This window comes from Neomonachus schauinslandi, chromosome 12, assembly GCF_002201575.2.
Source record: "Neomonachus schauinslandi chromosome 12, ASM220157v2, whole genome shotgun sequence".
Classification (NCBI taxonomy): Eukaryota; Metazoa; Chordata; class Mammalia; order Carnivora; family Phocidae; genus Neomonachus; species Neomonachus schauinslandi.
The window spans coordinates 35,834,005-35,854,180 of record NC_058414.1 but is presented as its reverse complement, the minus strand read 5'-3'; the positions used below and the strand labels follow the sequence as shown (position 1 = coordinate 35,854,180).

General features: G+C 39.1%; 1 protein-coding gene across 1 annotated transcript; it reads left to right on the top strand.

Moving 5' to 3' along the window:
* Positions 1–1,343: 1,343 nt before the first annotated feature.
* On the top strand, positions 1,344–16,521 carry SAMD9L (sterile alpha motif domain containing 9 like). Its single transcript, XM_021689624.1, has 2 exons — positions 1,344–1,350; positions 11,450–16,521. The coding sequence occupies exon 2, from the start codon at positions 11,470–11,472 to the stop codon at positions 16,225–16,227; it is 4,758 nt and encodes a 1,585-aa protein (XP_021545299.1). The 5' UTR covers positions 1,344–1,350; positions 11,450–11,469; the 3' UTR covers positions 16,228–16,521.
* The last annotated feature ends 3,655 nt before the right edge of the window (positions 16,522–20,176 follow it).

Genomic DNA, 20,176 nt, shown 5'->3' with positions numbered 1-20,176 from the left:
AACGAGCAAAGTCCTTTGGTCCTTTGACGCACAGACACGGCTAACTCAAGAGTTTTCAAAAATTCCTTATTTTAAACGACCCCGAGAAAATGTTATTCATTCAACAAATTTTTGTTAAGCAGCTACTCTGTGCTAGGCACTGTAAAATAGCGAACAAAACGAACAAATGTACAAAATCCTTGTCCTCATGAAGCACACAGAATAATGGGTGGGGACAGAAAAAGAAACAAGATAAATAAGTAGGAATATTTGGAATACTTTATTGTGATAAATCCTAAGTATATATATTTAAAGGAAGAAAAAAAAAGAAAGAAAGAAAGAAACCAGAGGAGGGATCAGAAATATTGGAGATGGAATAAAGTTTTCTTGCAGGCTGGCCAAGCAGGCCTCAGTGAGAAGATAGGAGATGAAAGGCCTGAGGGAAGGGAGGGAAGGGGCCCCACAGGTATCCAGGAACCTCCCGGGGAGACAAAAGGAGCTGGAGGCCAAAAGCAGTAACAACAAGGGGGCTGGACCAGCTTTAGAAAGGGAAGTGAAAGTAAGATGTAATACCAGAAGGGTAGCAGGGTGCCAGGTCATGTGAGGCTTTATAGTTTATAATGAGCTAGGCTTTCACTCTGAGTCAAATGGAGAGCCACTGGAGGGACTGAACAGAGTATTGGCATGTTATTTACATTTGGACAGGGCCACTCTGGCTGCTATTTTGAGGAAGTCCCCAGCAGGATCAATAATAGCAAGAAGGAAACAAGTGAGGGAGCCACTCTTGTCATCCAGGAGAGAGGTGGGGGCTTGGACGGGTTGGTAGCAGTGGAGGTGGTGGTTGGTGGTCAGATGTGGGATGTGTTTTGAAGAGACCACATCCCTACAGGGTTTGTTCCACACTGAATGTGGAATGTGGGAGGAAAGAGAATGCCTGCAACATATATTGGACATTTATCTAACTTATTAAAAGTATTTAAATATAGGAAGAGATGCCCTCTCCGTGGAGGATGTTCTTTACGTTATTCTTTCAAATCTTCTATATGTTTGAAATTTTTCACAATGGAAAGTTAGTGGGAAAATCTGTCTCATAAACATTTCCTAAGCAATGGTCCAATCAATTGCATTTTAATTTTCTGTGATATCATTTTTTTTTTTAATGTAACAGATCCTCAACAAAAGGCAAAACTGGAAAAGGACCAGATCTGTTCTGCCTACATCTTTACTTCCTCATACATAGATGTTTTCCAGGACATGACTCTTGCAAATTTTCAAGAAAAGACAACTAATCTAACAGCTTGAGATCAAAGCACCTCATAAAGACTTATTTCAGGTTGCTGATATAAACAGGAAGTTTTCAGAAAAGCCCTGGTAAGTTTCTAATCATTAAAGATACCTGCTTCATCAACTTGCTTTAAAAGTTTTCTTTAAAAACGCATTCTGAAAACTAAAGCAGAATTTTGAAAGTGAATATATTTTCAAGTGTACATGAACTACTTTTAATGAAACAGTTCTAAAAAGAATGAGAAATCTTGCTGTTTTCACGTTTATCTATCACTAGCTGTAACTTACACTGACTGTAGAATTCTTTAAAAAATGGGTGGCTCAGTCAGTTGGGTGTCAAACTCTTGATTTCAGCTCAGATCGTGATCTCAGGGGTAGAGTCATGCTCTGCACTCAGCATGGAGTCTGTTTCTCTCATTCTCTCCCTCTGCCCCTCCCCTACCTCCCTCTCTTTCAAATGAATATATAAATCTTAAAAAGAAAAAAAAAGGAAACCTTCCAGCAACTGTGGTGCAGAGTGTTTCTAGATTTGGAACACTCTGGAGATGAGGCTAGAAAGACCTAACCAAGACAACACTGGTTCTATTCCCACGTTCTTATACAATTAAAACAGGTTGGCTGAGAGGAGACACATTTGATCGTGATGTTATTTTCCTGATCATGACCCCTTCCCCTTTATTTACACTATGTAGCTTCTTGCCAAACATAAATGTCCCTCGTGTTTAAAAAATATGCCAACACTCCAGGATGTAAATCTAATCAAAGAATGTTCATGAAAGGCCTTTGAACAGTGAAACACATTAAATTCTATATAAATATTCACAAATCGTCACCCAAAACAAGGTTGAAGACACTGATTGGGCCACAGAGTTACACCAAAGCATTATTAAAACGTTTTTGCCCAAATCCTGGTCACCTTGAATTGAATACATAGTTCCAAGCCAAATATGGATCATAGATTAAGATGCCTGTATAACTGACAGAGTGGAAAATTCATGTGACGGTGTTACCAAATATATAGTAACCTCAAATCATTATGTATCTTCTCAGTTCCCATCAAAGCAGTGAGCAGCTGAGAAATGTTTTGATGTTATAAAGAGTCTTCATCTTTGAACAATGGGGGAACCTGTGAGATAGAGATAAAAAGACAGATTTGGGGAGGACAAATGCCATTCCAATTTGAGAAGAGTGCTCCCATCGCCCTGTGGTTCCTAACAGAATTCAAACAATAAAGGAGAAAACGAGGGGGATGCTGTCTCCCTGGGAGGTAGCACAAAGACAAGCCCTCCCACCATCCCCACATTAAACACACACACACACAAACACACACACACATCTCTGAGCATCTAGTAGCTGATAAGCAGGAAACCCTTCATATGTTGCTTCTTGGAGAGTGCTGGAGTCTAGTGGAATTACTGTAATCACTGGCCAAATCAGAAGCGAAAATCTACAGCTTTTCCTTATAATATTTGGGGTGCCCAGAGGACAAGGTGAGAGAGGACTCTGACTAAGAGAAGATATTGCCACAGACCTGGACAGAGCAAGTCTGTGGAGAGTGATGAGAACATCTCCAGAGGAGATGCCCAGAGATGTGCGGATCTCCTCTCCAGAGCAAGAGGTATGGACAGTCCACTCAGAGAACAGAAACTAAAATAGAATGTATGGACCTAGTAACAGAAGAAAAGTCAAGAAGCAGGACAGTGGTAGATATGGTTTTAAGAGCTCGGGGAAGCTCTCTCCTGATTGCTTTAATTTCCCAGTTAAAATAGGAAGCAGGGTTACAGTGGAAAATGACAACGGTGAGGAGGTGTTGGAGATTTGATGAGAGACGAGAATGTGTGGCAAGCTAGTTACAAAGGAGAGGCAGTGAGGAGATGCAGGGACAGGGGGACAGGAGTGAGAGAGTAATAGAATCTAGAATCAGTAAGTTATAGGTCTTGGTGTTAAAGAAATATTAGAATTTGAGCACTAAAGGCAGTGAGTCTAGGGGTGCCTGGGTGGCTCAGTTGGTCAAGCATCTGACTCTTGATTTCAGTTCAGGTCATGATTTCAGGGTCGTGAGATCCAGCCCCATGTGGGGCTCCCCGCTAGGCAGGGAGTCTGCTTGAGATTCTCTCTCTTGCTCTCCCTCTCCCTCTGCTTCTCCCTGCTCCCTCTATCTCTCTCTGTCAAATAAATAAAATCTTTTTTTTTTTTTAAATAAATAAAGGTAGTGAGTCTAAGGGGCAGGAGATCCTGATGAGAGGGAGATATTTGAATCTGAGATGCTGGAAGGCTGGTAGCCACTGGTGATTCTATTAGTTTCCTAGGGCTGCTGTAACAAAGTACCACAAACTGTGTGGCTTAAACCACAGAAATATATTGTCTTATAGTTCTGGGGGCTGGAGTTCTTCAAGATCAAGATGTTGGCGGGGTCGGTTCCTTCTGTGGGCTGTGAAAGAGAATGAATTCCCTGCCTCTCCTTTAGTTTCTGGTGGTTTGCTGGCAACCTCTGGCATTCCTTGGCTTAGCGATCACCCCCCAATCTCTGCCTTCTTCCACACGTGGCATTCTCACTGTGTCTGTGCCTCTGTGGCTAAATTCCCCCTTCCTATAAAGATACCAGTCATACTGAATTAGGGCCCACTCTAACAGCTTCATGTTAACATCTGCAACGACCCTATGTCCAAAAAGGTCACATTCCAAGGTACTGGGGCTAGGACTTCGTCACATCAACTAAACTTGGCAGGAGGTGATCATTAAGCAAGAGAGTTTATTTGGGATCAAAGAGTTGCAATTTGGAGTACACAGATTTGGGTAACAACCCAAATAGTGTCCCACTAAGCAAAAGTCAGGGATTTTTCAGACAAAAAGGGAATGCCTGTATACATGCTTACAAAGAATTTTTGATTGGTGTTGGCGGCAGAAAACTAATCTTGACTGAATATAATTGATTGCTGCGGCTATCACTAAGCAAAACCTCTTGCTAGCAAGTAGCAAATTGTAAGTGTTAGGACTGAGTCCTTGGAATATTTTCCATCTGGCACAGTTTAAAAGTTCATGGTTCAACCAGTGAGGACATGTGTAAGGCCCATCTCCTTAATGGCCTCCTGACTCCATCTTAAACCCCTTGACATAAGTGACTCCATTTCAGCCTATCACAAACACATGAGTTTGTGGGGGGGGGGGGTCACAATTCAACCCATAACAGTTTGCGATAAGGTCAATGGTGTGACCATAACAGTGAAACTGGGGCCAGGTCGAGATCATTGGACGAGAGGCAGTCAAGAGGGAGAAAGGCCAGTGTATTGAAGGATCATCTAGGTGTCTGTGGAACCACCAAAAATTGTGATGAGAATAGCGTCTGAAGCCATGAGTACCTCTTCCCCTCAGCTGCCTACAGAAAGGGGGTCAAAATATATTAAAAGATATAAAAAGCAAGTATTCAGCAAATTTTTAAGGTACGAGACATTTTAAGACTAAATTTAAAAATAATACAACAGTCATTTTTTTTTTTTTTAAAAAGATTTTATTTATTTATTTGACAGAGAGAGAGATAGCGAGAGCAGGAACACAAGCAAGGGGAGTGGGAGAGCGAGAAGCAGGCTTCCCGCTGAGCAGGGAGCCCGATGCGGGACTCGATCCCAGGACCCTCGGGATCATGACCTGAGCCGAAGGCAGACGCTTAATGACTGAGCCACCCAGGCGCCCCAACAGTCATTTTTTTATCCAGCCTTTTCTCCGAAGTGACTTCAAAAAATCTTTCATTAGGAATATGCTTATTAATAATTGTTTATCCTACTGGTTCCATATAGTACTTGTAAAGAGGTAAGGCAGAATCTCTCCCTTCAGTCTTATCCGAAATGACACTTAGGGACTCTGCAGAGGAGACAGGAGGATCAGGGATGAGGCTCCAGTCTCCTGGGTTCGAAGAGTCATCTCCTGGTCAGTAATTCCCTCTGCCCAGGAATTCTTTTTGGCAGGGCCAGCACCTGGCTCTGGGGGCAGAAGCAGGGACAGCCCACGGCGGAGCACCACCACACCCATTTCCTTGGACCCACTAGATAGGCCCTTGGAAATCCCACCAGGTAGACTATTCCTTATTCCCTTCACTCTGTCCCGCAGACTTGCTCCCTCTACCTTCCTCCTACCCTACTCCAGAAGCTCCACTTTAACTTCACCTGCACAGTGTCCCCACTTTCCTCCTAGTGACACTCACTCCTCCCCTCCTCACAGATCCCAATCCTTTGCCCCTTACTGTGTCTTACACAAAGCACTGTCGCAGTTTGCCATGATAAACTGTTTTGAATATATGTGTGTATGGTTCTTCTTTCTTTTTAAAATTTTCTCCACTGGACTCTAAGTCCTACGAAAGAACTTCATATCTCTTTTAGTCACCACTAGTTCTCTTGAGCATGATGCCTAATACGTGCTCAATAAATATTTGTCGAGTGAATAAACAAATGATATTTATCTCTGGTTGCAATATGTATGCTAATTCTAAGACCTCTTCCATCTACCGTGTAAGTGAATGGAATTGATAATCCGAAATATGTTTATAATGTTCATTGTGCCAGTTGCTTAGTTCTGCTAATTGGCTCAGGACTAGGTGTGTCCTGCAGAATGAAGCCAAAGTGACTAAGAGGATTCAGGATACTAAGGCACTAGGAAAAGTCTTATACAAGCAAGCAGAAGCTGCTATGCCCAGCGGTAGCATGCCTATAGACAGGGTAAATTATTCTGAAGTGCCTATGGTATTCACACCATAAATGACTGGCATGGGTTTCTTCTCTGGCTGGTCACAAGGCTATAGGCTGAGGCCTCAGTTTAGCTCATCCTTCACATACAACCTCAAGAAGACCTTCTGGAAAAGCTTCTGCAAGAAACCCCAAACACAGATGGGTCAAATTTACAATTTAGCTAGACTTTGTGACTTATTATATAAAAACCTAGGATCTATAAATCTTTCATTTAAAATGATCTTTTTTAAACTGGGATCTGTAAATCTTTCATTTAAAAAATTACAGATCTTTTTAAATGTTTGTATTTTCTCTTTATAGCTTAATATTTTTGTTTGTTTGATACTTAATACTTTTAATCTACTTATCCTCATAATATTTTCACCTTCTTGTTTTCCCTTATTTAAACCATCCTATTGATTCCCTTTTTAATTCTGATTCACTAGGTTGGGGGTGGGACCTGAGAATTTACATTTTTACCATGCTTCCAAGTAGTGCTAATGATGCTGATCTGGAGACTACATTTTGAGAACTGCTCTCACCTCATCTGCACAAGAGAATGTCACTGACAGATTTTAAAAAGTACTATGCTTGAACTCTACTCCCACACACTCAACCAATTAAATTATCAAAATGTGGAGTCCCAGGTGATTCTAATGCTCAGCCCAAGTTGAGAATCCCTGCTCTAGGGTGTTCCAGGATATTCAGTTCTTGCAATTCAGCAAAGTCCCACAATTATGTGGGACCTTCACTAGTCTCACATCAATAACTTTGGCTGAAATTGTTTTTTTTATTTTAGTTTAATTACAGTATAATTTTAATTCCAGTATACTTAACATACAGTGTTATATTAGTTTCAGGTATATACTATAGTGATTCAACAATTCTGTACATTACTCAGTGCTCATCATGATAAGTGTACTTTTCATTCCCATCACCTACTTCACCCATCCCACCTCCCACCTCCCCTCTAGTAACCATCAGTTTGTTCTCTATAGTTAAAATTCTGTTTTTTGGGTTTGTCTCTTTTTTCCTTGTTCTTTTGTTTTGTTTCTTAAATTCCACATATGGGTGAAATCATATTGTATTTGTTTTTCTTTGATTTATCTCACTTAGCATTATACACTATCCCCTCTAGATTTATCCATGTTGTTGCAAATGGCAAGATCTCATTCCTTTTTATGACTGAGTAATATTTCATTGTGTGTATATACCACATCTTCTTTATCCATTCAACTATCAATGGACACTTGGATTGCTTCCATAATTTGGCTATTATAAATAATGCTGCAATAAACATAGAGGTGCATATATTTTTTCAAATTAGTGTTACCATATTCTTTAGGTAAATACTCAGTAGTGGAATTACTGGATAATATAGTAGTTTTAATTTTTAATTTTTTGAGGAACCTCCATACTATTTTCCAGAGTAGCTGCACCAGTTTGCATTCCCACCAGCATTGTAAGAGGGTTCCCCTTTTTCCACATCCTGACCTGTTTCTTGGGTTGTTTTAACCATTCTGACAGGTGTGAGGAGATACCTCATTGTAGTTTTGGTTCCTATTTGCTGGTGATCAGTGATGTTGAACATCTTTTCATGTGTCTGTTGGTCATCTGGATGTCTTCTTTGGAAAAATGTCTATTCATGTCTTCTGCCCGTTTTTAACTGGTTAATTTTTTCACTGTTGAGTTCTGGAAGTTCTTTATATGTTTTGGGTACTAACCTTTCGTCAGATAGTCTTCTCCCATTCAGTAGGTTGTCTTTTAGTTTTGTTGATTGTTTCCTTCACTGTGTGGAAGATGAAGTCCCAATAGTTTATTTTTGCTTTTTTTCCTTTGCCTCAGGAGACATATCTAGAAAGAAGTTGCTACAGCTGATGTCAAAGAGATTACTACCTGGGTTCTCCTCCAGGATTTTTTGTGGTTTCAGGTCTCACATGTAGGTCTTTAATCCATTTTGAATTTATTTTTGTTCAGTGTAAGAAAGTGGTCCAATTTCATTCTTTTGCATATGGCTGTCCAGTTTTCCCAACACCATTTGTTTAAGAGACTTTTTCCCACTGGATAGTCTTTCCTGCTTTGTTGAAGATTAATTGACCATATAGTTGTGGGTTCATTTCTGGGTTTTCCATTCTGTTCCACTGATCTATGTGTTTATTTTTGTGCCAGTACCATTACTGTTTTGATCACTATAGCTTTGTAATATAACTTGAAGTCCAGAATTGTGATGCCTCCAGCTTTGCTTTTCTTTTACAAGGTTTCTTTGACTGTTCGGGGTCTTTTGTGGTTCCATACAAATTTCAGGATTGTTCGTTCTAGTTCTGTGAAAAATGCTGTTGGTATTTTCATAGGGATTGCATTAAATGTGTAGATTTCTTTGGGTATTATAGACATTTTAACAATCTTTGTTTTTCCAATCCATGAGCATGGAATGTCTTTCCATTTCTTTGTATCACCTTCAGTTTCTTTCATCAGTATTTTATACTTTTCAGAGTACAAGTTTTTCACCTCTTTGGTTAGGTTTATTACTAGGTATCTTACTGTTTTTGGTGTAAATGGGATTGATTCCTTAATTTCTCTTTCTGCTGCTTCATTATTGCTGTATAGAAATGCAACAGATTTCTGTACTTTGATTTTGTATCCTACAACTCTACTGAATTTGTTTATCAGTTCTAGCAGTTTTTTGGTGGAGTCTTTTAGGTTTTCTATATAGAGTATCATGTCATCTGCAAATAGTGAAAGTCTTACTTCTTTCTTAAGATTTGAATCCCTTTTACTTCTTTGTGTTGTCTGATTGCTGTGGCTAGGACTTCCAGTACTATGTTAAATAACAGTGGTGAGCGTGGACATCCCTGTCTTGTTCCTGACCTTGGAGGAAAAACTCTCAGTTTTTCCCCATTGAGGATGGTATTAGTTGTGGGTTTTTCATATATGGTCTTTATTATGTTGAGGTATGTTCCCTCAAAACCTACTTTGTTGGGAGTTTTTTTATCATGAATGGATGTTGTACATTGTCAAGTGCTTTTTTTGCATCCATTGAAATGATCATATGGTTCTTATCCATTCCTTTCTTTTGTTGCAGGGGGAGGAAGGAGGGGTAGAGGGAAAGAGAGAATTTTAAGCAGGCTCCATGCCCAGCTGAGAGCTCTATGCAGGGCTGGATCTCACAACCCTGAGATCATGACCTGAGCCAAAATCAAGAGTCAGACACTTAACTGACTGAGCCACACAGGTGCCCCAGGTATCCATTCTTTTATTAATGTGATGTATCATGCTGATTGATTTGCAAATATTGAACTACCTTGCAACCCAGGAATAAATATCACTTGATCATGGTGAATTATTTGGGTCCTTTTTGTTTTCTTTTTGATAAGTCTGGCCAGAGGTTTATTTTATTTATTAATTTTATTAATTTTTTCAAGGAACCAGCTCCTGGTTTCATTGATCTGTTCTATTGTGTTTTTTGTTTCTATAACATTTATTTCTGCTCTAATCTTTATTATGTCTTTCCTTCTGGGGCTTTAGGCTTTTTTTGTTGTTCTTCTTCTAGCTCCTTTAGATGTAAGATTAGGTTGTTTATTTTGAGATTTTTCTTGCTTTTTGAGATAAGCCTGTAGTGCTATTATTTCCCTCTTAGGACCACTTTTGCTACATCTCAAAGGTTTTGGACTATTGTGTTTTCACTTTCATTTGTTCCCATGTATTTTTTAATTTCTTCTTTGATTTCCTGATTAACCCATTCATTGTTTAGTAGCATGTTATTTAACCTCCAGGTATGTGTGATCTTTCCAATTTTTTTCTTGTGGTTGACTTCTAGTTTCATAGTGCTGTGGTCAGAAAAGGTGCATCGTATGATTTGAATCTTTTTGTATTTGTTGAGGCCTGTTTTGTGACCTAATATGTGATCTATTCTGGAGAATGTTGTGTGTACACTTGAAAAAAATGTGTGTTCTGCTGTTTTAGGTTGATTCCTGGGATATTTAGGATGATTTGATAATTATCCAGTTGTGTTCATGGGATCTGACAAACCTAGATCCTCCTATTCTGCTGCCATCTTCCTCTTCTTTCTCATTAGAGTTTTGATTTTCATTTCCCTGATGATGATGAGCATCTTTTCGTGTGTCTGTTGGCCATCTGTATGTCTTCTTTGGAGAAATGTCTATTCATGTCCTCTGCCCATTTTTATTTTTTATTTTTTATTTTTTTTAAAGATTTTATTTATTTATTTTGACAGAGAGAGAGACAGCGAGAGAGGGAACACAAGCAGGGGGGAATGGAAGAGGGTGAAGCAGGCTTCCCGCCGAGCAGAGAGCCCGATGCGGGGCTCGATCCCAGGACCCTGGGATCATGACCTGAGCCGAAGGCAGACGCTTAATGACTGAGCCACCCAGGCGCCCCCCCATTTTTAATTAGATTATTTGTTTTTTTGGTAATGAGTTGTATTAAGTTCTTTGTATGTTTTAAATATGAACCCTTTATCAGATATGTCATTTGCAAATATCTTCTCTCATTCAATAGGTTATCTTTTAATTTTGTTGATTGTTTCTTTTGCTGTGCAGAAGCTTTTTATTTTGAAGAAGTCCCAACAGTTTGTTTTTGCTTTTGTTTCACTTGCTTCAGCAGACATATCTAGAAAAATGTTGCTACATAGGCTGAATGGGTTTTAACAAAGTTAAAAACTCATATTATTTTCCTTATCTAATTTCAGTCAGGCCAGGCCAGTTTGAACTACAGCTAACTCTTTTGGTACCTCTGAGAGCCACAAGAATTAGCAAACCAAATTGATTATCCTGACATTTTGCTGCCACATCTCTTTCCACCTTGGTGGCCTAACAGCTTGAATTCCAAAAGACAGTGGGTGATGAGGTAACTGGTTGCTTCATCACTATGTAACAAAGATGGCCATCTTCCTAGTTGAGAAAGGAGGTTCCTGTTCTCCAACCCACCTCCACTTACCCAGTTTTTTTTTTTTAAGTTTTCTTTAATTAATCTCTACACCCAATCTGGGGCTCAAACTCACAATCTGGAGATCAAGAGTCACACACTCTCCCAACTGAGCCAGCCAGGCACCCCTCCCCCCACTTACCCAGTTTTATATTTTAAAGTTTATTTGCAATATTCAGCTATGGGAACCAATGCCTGTGGTACTTAAGATTCTGGGTTTAAGTTACAAAAACCCAACCTTCACCAAGTTAAGCCTAAACAGGAAAATTACTATGTGAATAAAGGTATATGTCACCCTAGTTAGCAGCTACTGCTCATTTCACAATCACAATTATAATCATCTAGGGAATAAGGGCACTAATTGGGACTATAAAACATTAAGAATAAGTACCAAGTAGTTTTAAAAGTCAGCCTTGAACAATATTTTATATATGTTGTTTATATCAAATTACATACATAATTGAATATGTGATTTCCATGATAAAGTATAATACTAAAATACTTATTGTATTACTTTTTCCAAGGAAGAAAATTGCAAGTTGACATGAGTGAACAAGTAAATCTACCTGAAATTATCAACGACTGGACCAAAGAGCATGTGAAACAATGGGTAACAAAAGACCTTAAGATTGATGAAAAATATGGGCAGATTCTGCTCACTGAAGAAGTAACTGGATTAGTCCTGCAGGAATTAACTGAGAATGACCTTAGAGAAATGGGACTACCCCGGGGTCCAGCACTTTTGATAAAACGTAAATATAACAGATTGAATAACAGTTCCTCTGAAAGTAACAATCAGGATTCTGGACAATTGGATCATACAAAACCCTCCAAAAAAGAACACCCAAAAAAGCCACAAAAGACAAAAAAGGAAGAGGAAAAATCAGTGTTATCCAATATTGATCATGATCTCAGAGAGACCAGGGATACCAAAGAACAAGAATCGATTCTTATGAAAGAAGATGCATTAAATGAAGGAGCGACCACTGAAGACCAAAATGAGGATAGGCTAGAAACTGAACAGTTGACTTGTATGCCATATCCTTTTGATCAGTTCCATAACAGCCAACGTTACATAGAACATAGAATTCTACAACCTGAAACTGGCCCACTCAATCTCATAGACCCAATACATGAGTTCAAAGCCCTCACAAATACAGAAGCAGCCACAGAAAAGGACATTAAGATGAAATTTAGCAATGAAGTCTTCCGATTTGCATCAGCTTGTATGAATTCACGCACCAATGGCACTATCCATTTTGGAGTCAAGGACAGACCCCACGGACAAATTGTTGGTGTGAAAGTCACCAGTAAGGATGCCTTCATTGACCACTTTAATATAATGATCAGACAATACTTTGAAGAAAATGAGATCAATGAAGCGAAGAAGTGCATTCGGGAGCCAAGGTTTGTGGAAGTCCTACTGCAGAACAATACACCATCTGACAGATTTGTCATTGAAGTAGATGTTATTCCAAAACATTCTGTATGTGAAGAAAAATATTTCTTAATTAAGATGCAAAGTTGTAAAAATGAAACATGGAAACCAAACCAAGATTTTTCACTGTTTGTGAGAGATGGGCCCAGCTCTAAGGATCTCCTGGCCAATGTCAAACAACGGGACGTAGCTCACAGAAATTTTTTACAAAATCTTAAGTCAGTAGTAGCATCTAGAAAAGTGGCTGAAGAAGAATATGAAATGAAGGCAAATAAGAAGGAGAGTGAAGGACAAAAGCTGGTTAAACTTCTCATAGGCAACCGAGACTCACTGGATAATTCATACTACAGCTGGTACATTCTTGTAACAAATAAATGCCATCCAAATCAAACGAAGAACTTAGATTTTCTAAAGGAAATGAAATGGTTTGCTGTGCTGGAATTTGATCCTGAATCTGTGAGCAAGGGGGTGGTCAAAGCTTACAAAAAAAGCCGAGTAGCAAATCTTCACTTTCCAAATCAGTTTGAAGAAAAGACAAATAACATAAGGGAGAAAATTTCTAGTTTGAATCTTTACGAGCAGACCAGCTGGATCTTCTGCAATGGCAGGTCAGACTTGAAAAATGAGAGCCATAAGCCTCTAGAACCAAATTTATGGCACAGAGAAAGAGCTTCTGAAGTCAGGAAGTTGATTTTATTTCTCACAGATGAAAATATAATGACAAGAGGGAAATTTTTGGTAGTGTTTCTATTACTCTCTCCAGTGGAAAGCCCAGGAGATCCCCTCATTGAAACTTTCTGTGCTTTCTACCAAGCTCTCAAAGGAATGGAAAATATATTGTGTATTTGTGCAAACCCACAGATTTATCAACGATGGAACGATCTGCTACAAACAAGACTGACAACAGCAGATGAATTAACAAACCACAGTATTTCCACTTTAAATTTAGAACTGATAAACAGTACTATCCTTAAACTAAAACCAGTGACTCAGTCATCAAGAAGATTTTTGCCCTCCCATGGACTTTCTTCGGTTATCTTAGAGAAAAAGGAAGAGGATATCTTGACTGCACTAGAAATCCTCTGTGAAAATGAGTGTAAAGACACAGACATAGAGAAAGACAAAACTAAATTCCAAGAATTTAAGACATCAAAAGAGGAACACTTTTATCGAGGTGGCAAAGTATCCTGGTGGAACTTCTATTTTTCTTCTGAAAACTATTCTTCAGCTTTTGTCAAAAGGGATATTTATGAAAAGCTTAAAGATCTGATACAGTGCTGGGCAGACTCTCCTAAACCAGTATTTGCAAAAATTATCAATCTTTATCACCATCCAGGCTGTGGGGGTACTACATTGGCTATGAATGTTCTCTGGGACCTAAAGAAGAATTTTAGATGTGCTGTGTTAAAAAACAAAACAACTGATTTTGGAGAAATTGTAGAACAAGTGACCAAATTGATTACCTATAAAGCAACCAGCCATGAAGATTACTTTCCTGTTCTTCTCCTTGTAGATGATTTTGAAGACCAGGAAAACGTTTATGTCCTGCAGAATGCCATCGATTCCATTTTAGCAGACAAGGGTTTGAGATATGAAAGAACACTGGTTATTATCTTAAACTGCATGAGATCCCAGAATCCTGATGAAACTGCAAAATTAGCAGACAGTGTTGCCCTAACCTACCAACTTTCTCCCAAGGAACAAAGAGCTTTTGAGGCCAAACTGGAAGAAATTGAAAAGCAACACAAGAACTGTGAAAACTTTTATTCCTTCATGATCTTGAAGACCAATTTTAATGATATGTATATAAAAAAGGTAGTCCAGAATATCCTAAAAGGACAGAATGTGGACAGCAAGGAAGGACAACTCATTTCTTTCCTGGCTCTACTCAACTCTTATGTCACTGATTCTACAATCTCAGTATCACAGTGTGAAATATTTTTGGGAATCATATACACTAGTACCCCCTGGGAACCCGAAAGCCTAGACCACAAGATGGGAGCCTATTCTACACTTCTAATAAACACGGAAGTCGCAGAATATGGGAGATACACAGGTGTGCGCATCATTCACCCTTTGATTGCCATCTTCTGTCTGAAAGAACTGGAAAAAAGCTATAACTTGAATACGTGTCAAATTGCACTGAAGATCTTAAAGGAGGATTTATTCTATGTTTCTGGAATAGGAAGAGAAAAATTTCAACATGACGTGGAAACTCTTCTGCTTACAAGACAGCGCAAAGAGTACGGGGATGAAACAGACACTTTGTTTGCTCCATTAATGGAAGCTTTACAGAACGAAGAAATTGAAATGGTCTTGACCGCCGGGACTCATCGATTCCCACAAAATGCGTTCATTTGTCAGGCCTTAGCAAGATATTTCTACATTAAAGAGAAGAATTTCAGCAATGCTCTGGATTGGGCAAACCAGGCCAAAAAGAGAGCACCTAAAAATTCCTATATCTCAGATACACTTGGTCAAGTCTACAAAAGTCAAATCAAATGGTGGTTGGATGAAAAGAAAAAAGCCAAGGATATTACAGTTAATGATCTAAAATACCTCCTGGAAGCCGCTGAAAACGCCTCAAAAGCTTTTAAAAAATCCCAAGAACAAGCCGAGAGGAAAGCCTATGAAACGGAGGCCTGGGCACCACAGAAGTTGCAAAGAAAATACGACACATACAACACGGCCGGTTTCCTGGGTGAAATAGAAGTTGGTCTTTACACTATTCAGATTCTCCAGCTCATGCCCTGTTTCCTCAAAGAAAATGAATTATCTAAAAGAGATATGGTAGACTTTTTATCAGGAAAGGGGATGATTCCCACAAATCCAAAATGTGAATATTATTTGGCTCTTAGCAAGTTCACATCCTACTTAGAAAATTTACAATCAGATTTGAAAAGGTGCTTTGACTTTTTTACTGATTATATTGTTCTTTTGAAAATGAGAAACACCCAAAAAGAAACAGTAGAAATCTCATTAAAAAAGAAAATCACTCGTTGTTTCAAGAAATATGGGGAACTTTTCTGCTCTTTGGATTTGGGTTTGCTACAAAGCAAAGAGAGTCAGTTACTCCAAGAGGAGAATTGCAGGAAAGGTTTAGAAGCTTTGAGAGCAGATAGGTTTTCTGGACTCCTGGAATATCTTAATCCAAATCACAAAGAGGCTGCAACCAACATGGAAAATATAGTGAGCAAGTATCTTTTCCTACTGAAGCAAAACCCAAATAAGCAGCTGACAAAGGAGAAACTAAATTTCATTTTAGCCAACATTATTCTTAATTGTCTAAAACCCCACTCCAAGAACATCCAACCGCTTAGCATGCTGAAAAAACAGCTCCGAGAAGTGTTGCGATCCATAGGACCAACTCATCAACATCCAGACCCTTATTTTTTGGCCTGCCTTCTGTTCTGGCCAGAAAATCAAGAACTAGATGAAGAGTCCAAACTCATGGAAAAGTATGTTTCATCCTTAAACAGAACCTTCAAAAGGCAGTACAGGAGCATGTGCAGGTCCAAGCAGGCAAGCACCCTGTTTTATCTGGGGAAGAAGAAGGGGCTCCACAGTCTTATTTGCAAGGCCGAGATAGAGCAATACGTTGATAAAGCACAAAATGTAAATTCCCTCTTGCCGAGTGGAGACGCGTGGAAAAAAAAAGAAGTCAAAGACCTCCTGTGTCGTCTAACTGGTCAGGCGGAAGGCAAGCTGATCTCTATGGAATATGGAACAGAGAAAATAATTAAAATACCAGTGATACCTGTTCATTCGGGTCCACTCAGAAGTGGTGGGAACATAGAAAGAGTGTCCTTCTACCTAGGATTTTCCATTGAAGGCCCCCAAGCATATGACATAGAAATAATTTAAGAAGCTACATTAACTTTAATATGTTTATTCATAATCTATGATTTTATTCCCTCTCTCTATTCCCTTGGCATTTGGATAACATTATTGGCTTACCTGTAAATCACAGATTTTGCTTTTGTGTCCCTGAATGATTTATAAGGTTTTTGAGGGCATGAAATTTGTCTACACACAGAGTTTGGCACACAGTAGAGTTGATTGCTCAATGTTTTAAAATGCATTTTCAGACTAACATATTCAGTTGGTATCTGCTGGTCACATCATAACTGATTATAGATCAATAAAATCTGTTATGAATATTCTGAATTGTGAATTATTTAGTCACTGTGAAAGCAGAGATTTAAATAAGATGAATACGGAAGGAAAAGCCCCTCCTCAGTTTTTGGAAATCAAACTGAGGAAGCCAGACCCGTGTGCCACTTACCTCATCTTGGTATCAATAAAAATGTATGGAAGGTAAGTATTTTGTTCTCTTCCTCCATCCACCCCTCCACCTATACACAAACATACACAATTCCTTGGACTCCTTACCCTTCTCCCAACTCCTTGCTTCAGGAGGGGGAAGAGAGCAGAAAACAAAACAGTCACAAGCCTGGACTCCCTCTGCCCTCTCCCTCCCATTTCCAGATACATCTCTTTCTTTGGCCATTCTTGCTTCCCATCAATGTGGTCTTATCTCCACCTGTTCTTTAGAGCCCATCTCTCCTGTCTTCTGTTTTCCGCTGCCCTCTTTTCCCTTTTTATTTCTCAACTTGTGCTATGTGCATGCTCTTCTCTCTATCAAATATTCCCTTATTTTCATCCTTTCACACTTTCCATATGGCTCTTCTGCTTTGTCCATCACAACTCAGTTCGAATCAGCTCCACCAGAAAATTTTCCCTGGCCCTTATAACCTATGCCTGACTTCCTAAGATGACTTCCTTGTGGCAGTATGCGTTCCCAACTTTCCAGTGCCAGGAATGCCATCCCAGAACCTTGTCCCTTAGACTTACACGAGCCAGAACAGCCTCGAGCTTGGATTTTAAAGAGATATCCATTGCCTATAAAGCGAAACACATGTTAATGTAGATTAAGTCAAATACTTGATAAATAGATGTTTATTTACCTACTTCTTCATATCTCCTTATAAGTAACTTAAGTATTTCAGATTTCAAATGCAATTCCTCCTGTCATCGAGATGTCTATTCCCTATCAGGGTTCTTCTCACCAGTATTTCTATGAATCTCTGGGGAATGCTCCCATGGTCCATGACCATGTCTCTGTTGCTGGAAGCCACATCTACTGCTGCTCTCGCTCCAAACTGCTGCCTCCCTCTTCCACGGCCCACCTGTCCATCTGGTAGCAGCCTGTCCCACATGGCCACACCCCCTGGACACAGGCCCAACCCTTAAACCTTCACAACTCAGCTAAGACTGGGCTACAACATTTAGCAAGACTAAACTAACAGCTTGACATAAAAGAAAAAGGTTATAATAAAAGGAGGAAAAATTGTTAAATATCCCTGTTATTCATGAATATCCTCCTAGTTCACAGGCCCAGCTCCTCTACAAGGTTTTTTAGGGAGCTTCTCTCTTCTCAGCCCCCTTTCAACAGCCACGTCATAGGATGGCCCTTGCTCAGCTCTCCCACATGAGACAACCCCTAAACAGGAATCATTGACTTAGAGATTAGGCTACCAACTTCTGAGGTCTCCAGAAAGAATTATGTTTTTTCTGAAAAGAACTATAGTATGCAGAGATGTCACCCACACACAAGGGGGACAGAGTTTTACATGATTATATAGAGAAGTTTAACTCTCTATTTCAGAATAGATTATTTGCTTTACCCTTCTAGAATCAAAGAGCCCATTAAAATGTTTTCCCCAAAATAAATGCCTAGTCTTCCTTCAAAGGTGAATTTGTGTTCTACCTATAGAAAATCATGAAAATTTATAGTAGCCTTAAATTCCAGTTTACCCCATATCTACCATCTATGTTTCAAATATACTGGGATCCAAGTTCTGCTCAGGGAAGTCCACTGAAAAATAAAAACAATAACTTTTAGCATATTCTTTTATTCAAACATCCTCCTTTTTTCTCTCTCTCTCTCTTTTTTCCAAGTTGCCATCAGGGAAAACTGAGTGTAAAAACAAACAAAAAAAAATGTTGGGTTGAGCACTTATCAGTTTGTGATACTGTGTGTTTCCTCAGCTCCCTACCTATGAGGACTCCGTGCCCTCATGTCATCTCCTGCCTGTTCAGGGTTCCACCTAGTTCATAAATCGCTAGCCCTACCCACATAGGTAAATTACCTCACCACTAGTAGCAACGCAACAAATGATTACCCAGTAGGTCTTATCACTTGGAAGGATGATTCCAAGACAGCCACTGATGAACCAAGACCGCCAACGGGAAAAGCTCATACTTAGAAAGTAGACAGGCTTTCAAAGCAAACCTCATGGTGCCAGTCATTCCTCAAGTCAGTGTATACAGGTGCCTCAGAACCTGATTTCTCATTTGTTTGTTTGTTTTTTACAGTTGATACAGATACATTTAATTAAAGGGAAGCAGAATTTTATTATTTTTTAAATATTTATCCATTTATTTTAGAGAGAGAACATGTAAGTGGGGGGAGGGGCAGAGGGAAAGGAAGAGAGAGAATCTCAAGCAGACTCCCCACTGAGTGTGGAGCCTGCCGTGGGGCTCAACCTCAAGACCTCGAGATCATGACCTGAGCTGAAGTCAAGAGTCAGCCGCTCAACCGACTGAGCCACCCAGGTGCCCCAAAGTGAAACAAAATTTTAAACAAGGTAAAGAAAATTCTGAGTTATAAACTTAAAAACTATGTTTAGGCCCCTGGATTTATATCTATTTTTGCTATGAATTTGTGGTTGATCTAAGACAAGTTATCTGCTGTTTTTAATTTCAGTATACCAATTTACAAGTTTATCTTACTGGGGTTTTATGAAAATTTCATAAGGATTTCAGGTTATATTTTTTTCGATAGGTGTGCTTATATTTGTATTTCTACATACAATAAAAATGACCAATAAGAAAAATGAAAAGTAGGGATGCCTGGGTGGCTCAGTCGTTAAGCGTCTGCCTTCGGCTCGGGTCATGATCCCAGGGTCCTGGGATCGAGCCCCGCATCGGGCTCCCTGCTCAGTGGGAAGCCTGCTTCTCCCTCTCCCACTCCCCCTGCTTGTGTTCCTGCTCTTGCTATCTCTCTCTCTCTGTCAAGTAAATAAGTAAAATCTTTTAAAAAAATGTAAAAAAATAAAATAAAATAATAAATTAAATTAAATTTAAAAAGAAAAAGGAAAAGTAAAGAAAATGATGAGTTAAACTAACCCAGTACTTGGAACTGAATTCAAACTTGAATTGAATGAAGTTAAGTCATTTGTACTTTTCATATACAATTAAACAAGCATATCTTTCCCCTCCTCTAGAAGACAACTGTTTCTCAAACCATGGGGAGGTGTTGTTTCATATCCCACCATTTTTCTTATTTGCAGTGTCCTTATTTTGTGTGTGTATTATTTTATCTTATTTTATCATTTGATCATACATACTTTTTTCATCATGATAAGTGTACTCTTTAATCTCCATCCCCCCACCCACTTCCCCTCCCCTCTGGTAACTATCAGTTTGTTCCCTAGAGTTAAGAGTCTGTTTCTTGGTTTGTCTCTCTCTCTTCCTCTCTTTCTCCTTTGTTCATTTGTTTTGTTTCCTGGTTTCCTCATTTGTAAGATGAGGAAAATAAACTTTGTTTGCAAGCATCTGATGAGGATTAAATTGGATAGCATAAGTCACATGTCTGGCACTTATTAGGAGGCAAATTAAACACTTTTATTAAAATAATTCACATACCATAGAATTCTCCCATTTAAAATATACAATTCAATGGTTTTTAGTATATTCTCATTGTACAGCCATCAGCACAACCAATTTTAGATCATTCTCATCACCCCCA

Coding starts and splice junctions, on each gene's coding strand:
- SAMD9L (XM_021689624.1), top strand. CDS start 11,470: ATGAGTGAACAAGTAAATCTACCTGAAATTATCAACGACTGGACCAAA.